The 13,655-nt window shown below is 43.8% G+C and overlaps 1 protein-coding gene across 1 annotated transcript; it reads right to left on the bottom strand.

The window, feature by feature from the left end:
• Positions 1 to 2,490: 2,490 nt before the first annotated feature.
• On the bottom strand, positions 2,491 to 7,869 carry LOC106746219 (innexin inx7-like). Its single transcript, XM_014622529.1, has 7 exons — positions 7,773 to 7,869; positions 7,472 to 7,562; positions 7,312 to 7,384; positions 6,794 to 6,971; positions 4,813 to 5,150; positions 3,719 to 3,909; positions 2,491 to 2,877 (listed from the first exon to the last, which is right to left on the bottom strand). The coding sequence occupies exons 1-7, from the start codon at positions 7,867 to 7,869 to the stop codon at positions 2,628 to 2,630; spliced, it is 1,218 nt and encodes a 405-aa protein (XP_014478015.1). The 3' UTR covers positions 2,491 to 2,627.
• Between the last annotated feature and the right edge of the window lie 5,786 nt (positions 7,870 to 13,655).

The following is a 13,655-nucleotide window of genomic DNA, read 5'->3' as shown; positions in this document are numbered from 1 at the left end:
GTCGAGCCGTACGCCCAACGTGTACGGTAAAGGAAGAATGAATGTGTGTCGCCGCGCGAGATTGAATGCTACCAATTAAGAGACGTCCGCGGCTCTAAATACGCTCCTCGAGCCTCGTTTACGTTTGAAACTCGTCTCGAATGTCAACGTTTTTAGATAACTTTTCCCGGACAAGCGCGAATTTTCACGGTGATCGGAGTAAAAATCGAAAGAGTTAGGAATTAGGGGAACGACGACGGGGGTTTTTTTTTTTCGCGAACGCGGAGACCAACGAGCGATCCATTGTTCGTGAGCGAAATCCATCTCCCGTGTATTTTCATACGTACGCGCTCGGGACAGGCAAAAGCGTCGTCTAGACGTACGGCGCGTCGGGAATGCGAGACATATTTTACGCATCGTACTTCGTTCCTAAACCGACATTCGTCAAAAATCTTCGATTTTATCTTCCCTACGCGAAGACGACTCGGAACGCCTGCTCCGCGGCCTGCAAGTGTCGTCGTTCGCGATGCATCGCGCGGCACATTTGAATTTCCTCGCGGAAGATTCAGAGATGAGGCGCGTGTGCCTTTAATCGATACTATTGATGAATTTCAACGAGGAAAATCCTTCGTCCCCTTCGTCGCGGGAACTGAAACAGCGACTTTTCGCGATGAAGTTAAAAGAATTCGAAATGAGAAGAGTCGGAAGTGAGAAAAGAATTGAGATCGAACATTGCGGCGAATTTCACGTGAAGGGAAGAATTGGATTGGAAGTTGGAAAAATTTGAAATTAGAATTAGAAAGGAGAGAAGATATTTCTCTTTCGAGATCATTCCCTCGACACGACGCGACGGGAAACAGAAAGAAAAAAAGAGATGCATCATTTTACTCGACCCGCCACGAAGTGAGGCCCAAGTGTGCAGCACATGGGCGCAAGCCTCTTCTGTTTTTCTTTCCTTTTTTTTCTGTCAGTCGCCCTTGTCATTTCCCGAGCGCTGGAATATAATGAACAAAGTGCCGACCGTGACGAGTCTCCGGCGCGCTCTCGACTTTCTCTGTCTGCATCCGAGACTTAACAGCAGCCAGGGATCTCGTTGAAAACCTGCCTAGCATAGGATTTCGGGTTTTACGACCCGCATTAGCTGGATTGTTCCGCAGGGATGGTTAATCCCTGGACATCTCTTCTCATACCTGCTCGCATACCAGCCGACGAATATTTTCCGGGCGAAGCAGCATCTCCGCGCGTCCCATAGGTTCTCCAACATGGTTATATAATCTGGAATATATAACTGCTTTGCGCAAGATATTCTTTATGAATACGACGCGACCTATGATAATCGATTCGCAATCGGTTACGCAACTTCAAATATTTCTCCAAAAAATGTGTTTATTTCAACTCAACGACATACACACACACGCACACACACACACACACACACCGAACCTGACTTTTCGTACACTCGTGTGAATCACAACGGAGAATATGTGCATATTAACAACGTGAGGCGAAAATGTCTTAATTAACAAGTCGGCTCTTCGGACGTCTCGTAAAAAATTGACACGGTACCGAGCGGCAACAACGGTAACGGTAACGGCGATAGGTAACTCCGGCGAGCCGTGCTAGACCAGTCTAAATAAATTTCCATCGATCGCTGGTTCGATAGTAGGCCACGACACAGTTTCAATCGGGGAGGTTGTAACGACTTAACGATCCGAACGATTGTCGAGTCGTTTATCGATTCGGTGCAACGTACGGACGTATTTATGTGTACACTATCTGCACGCACATGTGATTTCTCTCTCTCTCTCTCTCTTTGTTAACATCGACGATCGTATGTGCGCATGCAACGTAGTAGCAACGCGTCACATGTACACGCGAGTCCTCCGTACGAGGTAGTTAAAAGACGATCGGGTGCGACGGTTATGCAGTTATGTCATACATGGCGCGCACATGGCCGCGCGAATGCAGGCCCGCGATGCACGCGAGACGCATTATGTTACAATCGCGATAAATCGCGCTGAAACACGCTCGTGTATCACCGCTCGGGTGATTTTCGGGCGATTTCGTAACGCGCGCGCGCGCGCTAACTTATTTCCAACGTGGTAATGATGTGACATACACACACGCGCGCACACACATACACACATATACGCAGACACGTAGATAGATGAAATCACATTCGCGTGCATGAACCTCTCGGAAATTGAGCTAACGGACATCGCTCTTGAAATTTCCCAATTTATAACAACGTTTAAAATCAAATAAATCGCTCTGGATTTATAGTAAAATAAAGTAAATTTCTTGAATTTGAAAAGTACAGGACGGTACATACGCTTTGATGTTAAAATCGAAAAATTTACGCAAAGTGGATTTGATCAGTCTGACTTTTGAGAGGGCTTATGCGAAGCTTTTTGCCAGTTCAATTGCGGTTTGCATTTTTGTCGACAGCCGTAGCGCGAAAAATCATCGATTTGATTTAGAATCGCGTCTTCAGCTTGTCCATCGGTTGTCTCGCGTTACGACACGGGCGAGAGAAATCTAGCGGAGAAATGACGGTGGATCCAGCGCACGATGTTTTCGTGTTTTCGAGTTCAGTTATGAACGATGATCCGCAGTTCTTCCGCACGAAATTCGTCATTTCGCGTGCCTTATTCCTTTTTCAGCAAGTCATCCTCTACGTCCAAGGGCAGGAGGTTGTAACGGAGCCGTCGACTCTCAAGGTCCTCCGCCAATTGTTGCAGCAGCTCTTTGAACACGTAATTGTCCAAATTCTTGGCGATGTAAAAGAGGAATAGCCAGTCGCCGAAATAATACTCGTGCGTCACGCTGAGCACGTTCCATGGATTAAACCTTCCGGGACAGGCCATGGAAAATACAAGCTTGTTGAATGACGTGCTCCTGCAAGGGAAAAAACCGCGAATGAGTATCGCGTCACGACGAAATCTGCTTGTGCTCTCTTATCACGCGTCCGCGTCTATAATTTGCGTTATTCATACGCTATTTTTAAATGTACCGTATGCATGGTTAGATTTGCGATTTTTTATCAGCGAGGCTCGCAGACGTGTCGTTACGAGACACAGTTGCATTCATTACGCACATTATGATACGTGCGGCAACGTTACATTATTATATAATAATAACGTAATAGAGACAAAGCGCGTTGCGACGAATTAGTCATCTCAAGTGATTTTCACCGGATTCGAACGCATCGAGAAAAATCGGATAAACCGATTAAATAATGTATCTTATTGTTATCTTTATTATATCTGGTCAAGTGTGCGGATATCTTTATCCGATAAAATATCCGATGAAGTTACCGGTGAAGTTACCGATGAAACCTAATCGGAAAATTAGTTTTGTTACTTTTTAACTGGATTATCCGATCAGATATGACCGGACCTTTTTTCTCACTGCACCGTTATCATCGAATTTTCGTCGAAGAGGACGGAATCTCGAATTTGCTATTGACGCATAACACAAGAGCCAAAATAAATTTCTTCACGCCGGATCTACGATTCTACGCAAACAAACCGGGACGATCGTGACGAAACGCTCGAGATGAAGGAAACGGTGTTTCCTGGACAGAATAAACGGGCGCGATATACCGGGCTCGTCGAACAGGTATTCCAAGAGAAAGGAAGGCGAAGGGTCTCTGTGTGAATTTACAAAGCCGTAAAACGCCGTAAGAAGTTAAGTCTCGGGTTCTCTAACAGTGGAAAAATATGTAGGGTTTAGTAACCTCGCGTGAAGGATCATGGTCAGCATTCTCCAAACCAATCCCAAACCGGTTACCACTGCCAGCGAGATAAACCAGAACCAGAGGACTGTATAGATCTTCTCGTTAACGATGTTCAGTGCCATCACGCACAGCGCGTCGTGCTTTTGTATGGTGCCGGTAGGGCCGTACTTGTAGAAGATACACTTGGTCACCTGGAAACCACGGTTACGTATTCGTCGATACAATACGTCGGGAATATTATGCGGCGGCTGTGGTCCTCGGTAGTTTGGGTCAAGGGGACTATTATTAGCGATGAAAAAGAGACGCTTGGAAATTTAAATTGAGGACTAAAGTTGGCGAAATCCGGCTGAACGTTAAAAAGACGACGGACAGTTTCTGAGGGTGTAACGCTGTTAATTTGACGAATTTACAATAAAGTTAAGTAGATCCAATCGTTATTTCATATTTTGTTAATATTGTTCTTATGTTATCTCACTTTAGGCGGTGCCCTGTTGGCCCAAAATAGCTTATTTTATCTGGTTTTTATCGCATATTATCGTTAATCCGCTCACAATAGATTTGATTGATAATTTGACAGATTGATTGCATCATCAATGTGATTTTTACATGGACTCATTTTAACGGTTTGACTGTTACATTATTCCAAATCTTTTAGATCTTATTGTTTCTGCCGTTGCTTGCCGAAGATGGTCCAAAGTAGGATCTAAACGTCGTCTTGGTATTCATAGCAGTTACCAATAATCTGTTTTCTTCATTCAACTTTATTTGTCCGTTTTGACGTTAACGTTTGTCGTCAGAGCCTCATATTTATTCTACTTCAGATTATTAGATAGAATCTACGCAGGAAATACTCAAGTTTTTCGAGGTTGAAGAAAAAAAATTGAGATTCCGAGATATGACGTGATAAATAATTATGATAATAAGTGAGTAATAATTAGCACCGATTGCGGACGTTACAGCGTCGTCAGCGATCTTAATCTCACGCCGAGAAATCGGAATCATGGTCAAAGTAACCTGCGAATCGAAGGGGTTTGAAGATTCCGGCCTTATAACGCGCGTGGAATATGAGAGTAGCGACATAAACGAGGCTGTACCTTCGGGAACACGATATCGAGCGGATTCGCCAGATCCTCAGGTACCGGCTCGACGAGTGACTGACCGAGTCCGAGGAAAGCACCGCCGAGGAACCAGTCGGTCAAGTAAATTTGCATGATCACGTTCGTGAAATTCATGACCTCGCAAAAAGTCAGACCGTATGCCCACGGTCGATTCAGGTGCAGGCGGTTCAGGAAACCGATACGGATCTGCTGTATCCTCTCGTCGCGCTCTTGCTTCGACGGCACCGTGACTTTCTCCGATATCTTAAGCTCCGTGTCGTTCAACGCTAAGGCCGCCATGTGCAGGCCCGAGACCAGCATCTTCAAGCGGCCGCCTGAAATGAAGCGATCATGGCAATTCACGATTCCCGGACTTGATTAACAGGGCGTGCCGGGAATCGTAGTACGACCGAAAAGGAGATGATTCCTCATGCGACGATAAATCGGAGATATAGATTGAATTTGTCTTGAGAAGACTTCATTCCAAATAGCAACGCTCAAGCCGAGTGATATATTTAACGAAAATTCAATTTTCTTGACGGGGCCTCGTACGAAACAATATTTCAATCTACATTTTCATCTCCTCCTCGGTTCTACGAGTATTTTCGGCACACCTTGTATTAATTATACAATTTGAAAGAGTAAATAATAAAAACTCTCGTTTAACGTTGTTTTAACTCCGGCAACTGAGAAGAGACGTGCGAGTACGAATGGTTAAAAGCCCCGCAGGATCGCCAGCTCCTTCGGAATGTGTCCCGCGAATTCTCTGAACAGTTATTGTCTCCCGAGCGCGAGCGTGGTATGATAAACAGCGCACTAGTGTACTATGTTATAGAGGCCCGGGTTCGCTCCCCGACAAAAACAGAAAATTTTTCATACGCTCGTAGCTCCTCTTCGGTGGCCCGGCAAACCACCAAAAATAATTTCTTGCCAAGAAAAAAACTTCTCTCCACTCTGCCGTTCGGAAACGGCGTTAAATTGTAGGTCGCGTGTGTACGATCTATGTGCGCACCACATGGCATATGTAAGGTAGAGAAGTAAGTAGGCCTAGTCTCAGACATGAAATGTTGTGCCATAGCTGATGATTGGTTATTATCGCCCGCTGATGTTACAATATCAATTTTTGTCAATAGTGTTTGTAACACAACACGCCGCATACATACGTGCGTTGGAAATATTATACGATTAGATTACGAGTGGCGGTCGAAAGATTGATGGTGATTAGCTTGTCGTTCGAGATAATAAACTAGTCGGACGCGAAGAGAGACGACACACATATATACGTGGAAAAATCTCAACTCGTGCAACAGAACGAAGGCCAGATGAAAACTCGGTGACGAGGAACGATGTTCCTGTTATCGCGACCGAAGACATTCGTTCGAACGTTCGGTTGCGTTAAACACTCGATTCAGGTAATTGAAAAAATAATTTAACAATTATATTTATCTAAAACAATTAACTGTTAATATATATCTCCCAAGGATAAAAATTCCCTACGAAGGAATCTTCCTGAAACATCTGGAGTTGCATAATTTTTTTCTGACTATATTAACAGGAAGACTTTTGGTTTATTTTGTTATTGTATTATCAAATTCGGTCACAGACTCTAAGTGGCTCTTTCGCATACAGAGAAAAAAAAAAGGTGCTAGATTCAAATAAAGAATTACTCCAATGCTCCTCAGCAAATATTTATTTTAATTTAAGTAAATTTTACTTGGATCAAATAAATATATATTTTACTTGGATAATTTACTTGGAAAATATTTTACTTAGATCAAGTAATACTTACTTGATCCAAGTATAAAAATTTGCTAAGGAGTACTGAAGTGATTATTTACTTGAATCTAACGTATTTTTTCCTGTCTATTATTGATTGAGAATTCCTTTCTCTTCCTACAGTCGGGTTTTTGTCCAATTGCCGGGAGAACGGAAAATTAGTTGCACGAGTTTCTTTTCCTTGTAAATACAACTATTCGACCTTCTATTCTTCGCCACAGATAGTGAGGCACGTAGAAAAGTAGCGCTTGGAAGAACAGGACGAACGGCACCCATTGATAATAAGCGTGATGTATGATGGGATCTTCGTTGTTGACCGGACCAACACCAGGATGTGGCATTTCACCTCTCTCTATCGCGGTAGCATTCAGATGCTTCACCTGAGAAGAGCAAATTAATTGAGAATGATCGCGAGAAGCAGTTGCTCCTTCCTCCTCTCTCTTTCTCTCTTTCTTTCTCTCTCTGACTTTTCTACCGGAAAGAACACTTTTGCAGTTCCAGTCATTTCTAATTGGATAACAACTTTATCTAATATCTTTCCGCGCGGTAAATTGGCTCGTCGCGAAAAATAACGCGGGCGACAGATAATACAGATGTTTATCGAGAAAGAAGGTCGCTACGATAGAAACGCATGTTTGAAAAACAATGAACAACGTGAATTCAAGTAGAAAATCATACCTCGACTACGATTCTCATCGAATATCGCAACTTTCGACTTACCACGGTGTAGGTGGACGTGAAGAAGCAAAAGGTCTCGATGACTTTTTCCGGTAAATCTTTGTCGGCGATACATCTTTTTGCAGTAACATAAAAGCCATCATTGCTTTTCTAATTCACTTTAATTACATCGATATAGGCAACTTCACGATATGATATATACCTGATATGCTCTCCGATAAATTGCTTCGACGACACCAAAATCGACGCGCCGAGGAGCAACAGGAAGGTAACTCTGTAGTGCAGCCTGAAAACTAAGCAGCCATGCGTTTCTTTTTATTACCTAACATCGAACGCATAATTCTTACGAGATAAGGGCGCGCGTGTTAACTCCGTGAAAAACGGTAAATCGATCAGTAAGATATTTTTCAGTCACGATCGCTCCGTTGGCGATGACTGAACGGACGACGTCGCGACATGGGAAGGGACGCGCGGAAAGAGCAGAAGATTGGGAGATTCATTACCGATGTTGTCAATGGATACCGAATCCTGACTGACTTTGAATTTAACATGGTCCTTGAGAACCGAGAAAGCGGCGAAAACCGTGGCGGGGGCGGACATGCCGGCTGGCTACTCGCGAGTCCGCCGGGAGTGAAATGTTTCTCTTCAATTAACCCGTTCGCGCGACAACTCGCGCGAGTCACGATTTAACGAGCGGCGCCGCTGGTGAACGCCACTCCTGCTATTCGTACATCGGCGAACTTCGCGGTCGCGAGAAAATTTCGCTTGCCCGGCCTCGATCGCACGGCGGCGCGATGTTCCACGCGAGCGGCAAGTGCCGCAATCCAGACGCAGTACCGATCGAGCATACACTGAAAACTTGGCAGCGACGAATCTCGCGTTTGTTATCACAAACGACGATTGCGCTACGTGCGCCCCACAAAACATAGAGTGTATTATCGAAAAAAACGCTTATTATTGTCAAGACGTTCCATTTGCTCTGATAACGGTTAGATAAGAGCCGCGGAATTAGATGGCGTGAAACGCGCGAACTGTGCGATACGTAAGCAATCGTTCCCGTAGCGCACTGATTCACGATTTTGATTCGATATATCTTGGAAAATTGATCGTTGACCCGTGACTTAGCTTTTACGACTCGTTATTACAGAGAAACTCCCTCTTCCTCCCCCGCCCCTCTCTCACTCTCTCTTTCTCTTTCTCTCCCTCAAAATCGTGATGTAATCAAAGAAGTTTCAATAAAGGAATTATTCGCGGAGAGGGAAGGAACGTTTTCTCACGGTAGCATCTTCTTCGGCAAAATTGAAAATAAATCAAGCGAACCATTGATAGGCTTTCTGATGTACGGTCGAAAAAAAGAGAATAAAGAGACGGGCAAATAGAACCCATCCAAGAAGACAGATTGCAAATTTAGCACAAATTTATTTGCCTTGAATCAAGTGACGTTTTAAGGTTCCATCTGTTATGAGTGTGTTTTGCATAGCCTTCATATTTATCACCTAGAATGATGAAGTGGAAATACGGAGGAAATAATCAGAACTTACTCAAAACAACACATTATATAAAGTATAATATGAAAATCTATGAGCAACTTGTGGCGTCGTCACTGCGTCAATATAACCAAAAACTTACACATATCGTATTGCATAAATTTAACGATTAATTCAATATAGAGATTGTATATCACGTCTCCCTCGTGACAGCCATGAAAATTCATTCGGGCGAGCTATATTTTCCCGAGTTAATATCTTCGAATGAAAAAATAGATAAATCAACTACGGGGCGAGGTAAACTGAGAACGATGAGAAGTATTCGTAAGAAGATCTCGAAGAAAGTACGAAAGAGAGTCTGTTCACGTTCGTTTCGCGCGTGTAATGTCGTCCGCCCGCCGCGATGGCAGACCGATGCGTCATTCTGTTCGCGAATTTATGTATCAATTATACGGCTCGACGTTTTATACGCGTCTCCTGCGCGGTGCGCGCTCATTCAAAGAGCATTCACACACTGCGTCCAATAAATTAGAAAGCTGCGTCACAGTAACGCGCTCGTTACACGCAGTGTGACTCCACGCGTGCCAGCCTCTATTTATCCCGAAGGAGGAACGATTCGTCTATGACGAGCACCACCACCATGTCGGCTCGCGTACCAAAATGAACGGGCCAGTAATCTGATGTAAACGCCTAGATCGGAACGATGAGGTGACAGGGCTCGCGTTACGTTTCGCAACACACGTATTAACCTGACCGACTGGTTAAGTGAGTGACATTTTCGAGATGAGATTGCAGCCACGCAGGTTCGCTCATCTTTAAGGATGAGATGATGCAACGATGGACGTGATGACAGAAGAAGAAAGAAATGTAAAGCTCCGAGCGAGACGACCGGTGGAAGCGAAACGTTGCTGTTCGATGAGTGGAACAGAGCGTGGAGTTTATCGCAGATCACTGCGGTTTTACAGCCACTCACCTAATCTTCGAACTCTCAGTGAAAGAGTTCGGCTCGATTTTTGAGTGAAGTTTGGCTTTATTATATCAAACGAAAATAAGCTGTTCAATCGATCAATTAATCACCATCGTCGTATTGTAGGAAGTTTATAATCGGACACGAATGAAAACAAAAGCCGAATTTTTGGACCGGACTCGATAACTATGTGAAAAAAAAAAACAGTAATAGCTTCCACTGCCGAGACTAGGTCTGGTAATTAAATTTTAGTTATATTATATGGACAGCTAATCACTCTTTTCCGTCTGTGATTTAATTAAAGGACCTTTCTGGATTTTTGGATAGAATCTGTAGAAATTTGGTCACAAGCATTCGAAACTCGGTAGAGTTGGCGCCTCGAGTAAATCGTCCGTCACTGCGGGACGAATTAACATACTCTCATATACGGCGGTGAAACGTGACGCGAGTAAACAACGATGGTCTAAATTTAGAGAGACAAAGAGAAATAGCGGCCGGAGGATAGTGGAAAATTAATCTCGAAGGCTCTCTTACACCCGCTCGCGCTCTCGGCGTGTTTACTCATTCGATACTGATTGAAGTATTAGTTAAAGCGGCAAATAGATATAAGACGTTCTCGCGGAAATTATGCTGTCCTTGCGAATAAATAATTATCTTTTAATTATTCGCCGAGAGAGAGAGACAGAGAGAGAGAGAGAGAGAGACGAATAATCCGCATGATAATGACAATGACATCATGTCGCTTGGAATCCCCTTCGTCAATTGAAACGTTAAAAAGGCGATCACTTCGCCCAGTTCTTAGTAGAGCCGCCAGCCGGCTCCAGTTGCAAATCCAGCTGTTAGTCGGCGAATCATAGGAACGATATGATACGATGAGTAGAATATGGTGCACGTGATAGTACAAAAGCGCCGGCAACTCGAGTCGTGTACGCTCTCGCGTGTTATAACGTGTTGTCCGCGTGGTGTCGGTTACTAATCCCGCAGCTCGCTCTCGGAAACGCCAACTTGAAAGTTCTGTCCTGTTCCCAGAGCTACGATGATTTGCAGCACGGTGAGAGCCCCGGCTCGCTAATCGTTTCGAGAATTCCAGTGTGGACTTTGAGTCACGCGAACGCGAGAAATCTTCGGTGGGTTTTCATCACGTCGCGTCTTATCATGACACCGCAATATGACGTACGTGATCTGTCATCTTTTGTGCTGGAGCACCTCACAATTGAGTCAATTTTAACGTTCGATCGTGCGATCGTAATCACGGGACGCGAATCAAAGTCGTTTTCGTCACCCGGACGCATGTAACTCTGCATGTAACGGTAAACGCGCGTACGGAACAGGTGCGACCGGTGGATTTTACAACGAATGGAGAGAGATCGTCTTATTGGAAAAAAGGAAGGAAATAAAAGAAAACAGTATTGGACCGCTGTCCCACGATTGCCGAGAGCAGAAATTAAATCGACGCGTTGAATATCGTGACGGTCGTTGGTTACTACCCGCCGCGTCTCATTAATGTAGAATTAATTAAGTTTTAGTTTTTTCTATATCCTTCGCACCTACCTGAATAGTTTAAGACGTGTGAATATTGTAATGTTATAAAAATAACAGTAGCGATATATCGATAAATTTCGGCGGAGATCGAGAAAAAAACAAGTGCGCACAAACAGTGTGAAGAACGTGAGCGGCGTGAAAATGAGAAATCAACAGATTGAAACGAGACACGACGAGGCTCGGAAGTGTGTACAATACATTAAACGCTTTTCTTTGATTTTTCTTCGATTGAGTCAGTTTTCTGTTGAAACCTCTCCTATCCCATTAACATATCCACTACATTAATGCGTTCGCTACGGTGATTTATTCGAGGAACTCTTCCCACATAAAGCACACTGTATTAATTTTCTTGCGATCGAGTGAAACGAACTTTATTCATTTATGCGGTTGTAGGAATAAAATGATCGCATATGTGACATTGGTAGCGGACATATTAAATTGAATTGAACAGTTAATTGAACGAGAAAAATCGATTGTACAGCCAATAGAGAGCCAACGAAGTAAAAGAGACATACGTGTCTCGGATTACGATTTACCGTGTCTTTGTCAACTTGCTCATCAATTAAGTACACGGAAAAAAAAGCTCTGGTTGTATTAACCAGAAAGAGGGAACAATCAGATGCATTTTGATTGAAGGCAACCGAATTTCTCGTTGTAAGAGCCACATCTGGCTCGTACAGAGTTAGAAATTCTGTTACCTTCAACCGAAACGCATCCGGTTGTCCCATTTTCCGTTAATGAGATCAAATTTGTTCCCGTGTATTTTCGCGCGATCGATGCGGCGATCAAGATGTTAAATTCCTTCTCTTACTCCTCCTTTAGAGATTTCTTATTACTTCTTCCGAGAAATCTCTTCTCCTTCTCTTCGTGTGGCGATGATAAATTCCGATTGACCAACACGGGTTTACTCCGAGCCGGCGCTCAGAACCGGAGTTCGAGATGTTCGCGCGATAGGCCGCGCCGGTGAGCGCACCACCGTCTCCGGCGCGTTTTGACGGTCCCTCACGGGCCGTCGCTTGGCGCAAGAAGAAGTTCGGACATCGCAGCACACTGTGGAAGACGGCGAAGCTGTAAGAGGAAGACGCCAAGGGTGACCGCTGCAACCCGCCGCGAAGAGTACGCGGCGGCCTCACGTTCGCGGGGGCGACGGGGGCACGAGGGGGGGCAGAACTGGCGGACGTCGAGGTGGGACTTTGACCGGGCATTGCCCCGGCGAGTCGAGCCGCCGGCAGAACGAACGAGTCCTCGAAAGAAAGGGTCTGTCCTCGCCCGTTCAACGTCCACGCTCAGCGTCTGCGTAGCGCAGCGCACGTACGCGAGAGAGAGCCGATCCACCTTGCCGGTCTCTCCCTGATACTCGGCCGGTACTTCATCTAGACGCGGCCCCGCGATTCGGGATTCCGTCCAGGGTCGGATCTGACCGCTGAGACTCGGGTTGAGCCCGTCTGTGCGCTCGCTCGGGTAACTCGACACGTGCCCTACTAGCGTTGCACACGTGTGTCACGCACGCGCTTTTGTTTTTAAAGGACGAATTATACAAACACTGTTCTCCGATATGTCGCTGAAGAGAGACAAGGCCGGTAAGATTCGATCCTGCGGTTACGAATAAAAATATTGAAACTAGGGGAATATTTAAAGGAGGATAACGATATTTGGTAGTGTGGTAGCGATAACGCATGCTCCGGATATTTTTCCGGACTTATCGCGCTGTTAAACATTAACGTCCTCCTACGGCAAAAAATTGATATCACACACACATATATACAATTGAAGATAGATACTTTCATGCATTGAAAGGAAACAGTGCTACCGTTCAAAACAATATTTACTAGAATTTGATCCAAGTAAAGTGGTTATTCCGATACTCCTTGATAAATATTCATTAGGAATAGAAATATAACTGATTATAAACAATATGTTTCTTTCGTACAAGTATTTATTTATATGTTAAAATAATTCCGACAAGTATTAGATTCATAATATGAGGATATCAGAATTTATATTTTTTTTAATATTTAAAAATTAAAGTATTACTGCGTTCAAGTTAGTATTTAGCTATTAAAATATACTTAAACTGATAAAAATATTACTTGACTAAAGAAGCTGAGAAACAAGTAGTTACGTTTAATTGATTCTAGCACTTTCTTCTGCATATATGTAAGCGAGAATATTTAATTTTATATGAAGATGTGAAAACTTATTAAGAAATTCCATATAGTTCCATTAAAAATATCATATTTTAGCTATTGAAGAGTAATTTTCATGAATTGAGAGGAAGAAATATTTAAATATTATATAGAACAAATGATATCCCCAAATTAAGAATTGTATCAATTTGAAAATCGTTTATATCCAATATTTTTCCTTCCCAATTTATGGAAATTATTCTT

This window comes from Dinoponera quadriceps, unplaced genomic scaffold (assembly GCF_001313825.1).
Source record: "Dinoponera quadriceps isolate SergipeBrazil2010 unplaced genomic scaffold, ASM131382v1 scaffold566, whole genome shotgun sequence".
Lineage (NCBI taxonomy): Eukaryota > Metazoa > Arthropoda > Insecta > Hymenoptera > Formicidae > Dinoponera > Dinoponera quadriceps.
This window is presented reverse-complemented; position numbering and strand designations above follow the sequence as displayed.

Coding starts and splice junctions, on each gene's coding strand:
- LOC106746219 (XM_014622529.1), bottom strand. CDS start 7,869: ATGTCCGCCCCCGCCACGGTTTTCGCCGCTTTCTCGGTTCTCAAGGAC. Junction 6,972..7,311: donor TCACGTCCACCTACACCGTG/GTAAGTCGAAAG, acceptor TGCTCTTCTCAG/GTGAAGCATCTGAATGCTAC. Junction 3,910..4,812: donor TCGATATCGTGTTCCCGAAG/GTACAGCCTCGT, acceptor CGTGGTTTCCAG/GTGACCAAGTGTATCTTCTA.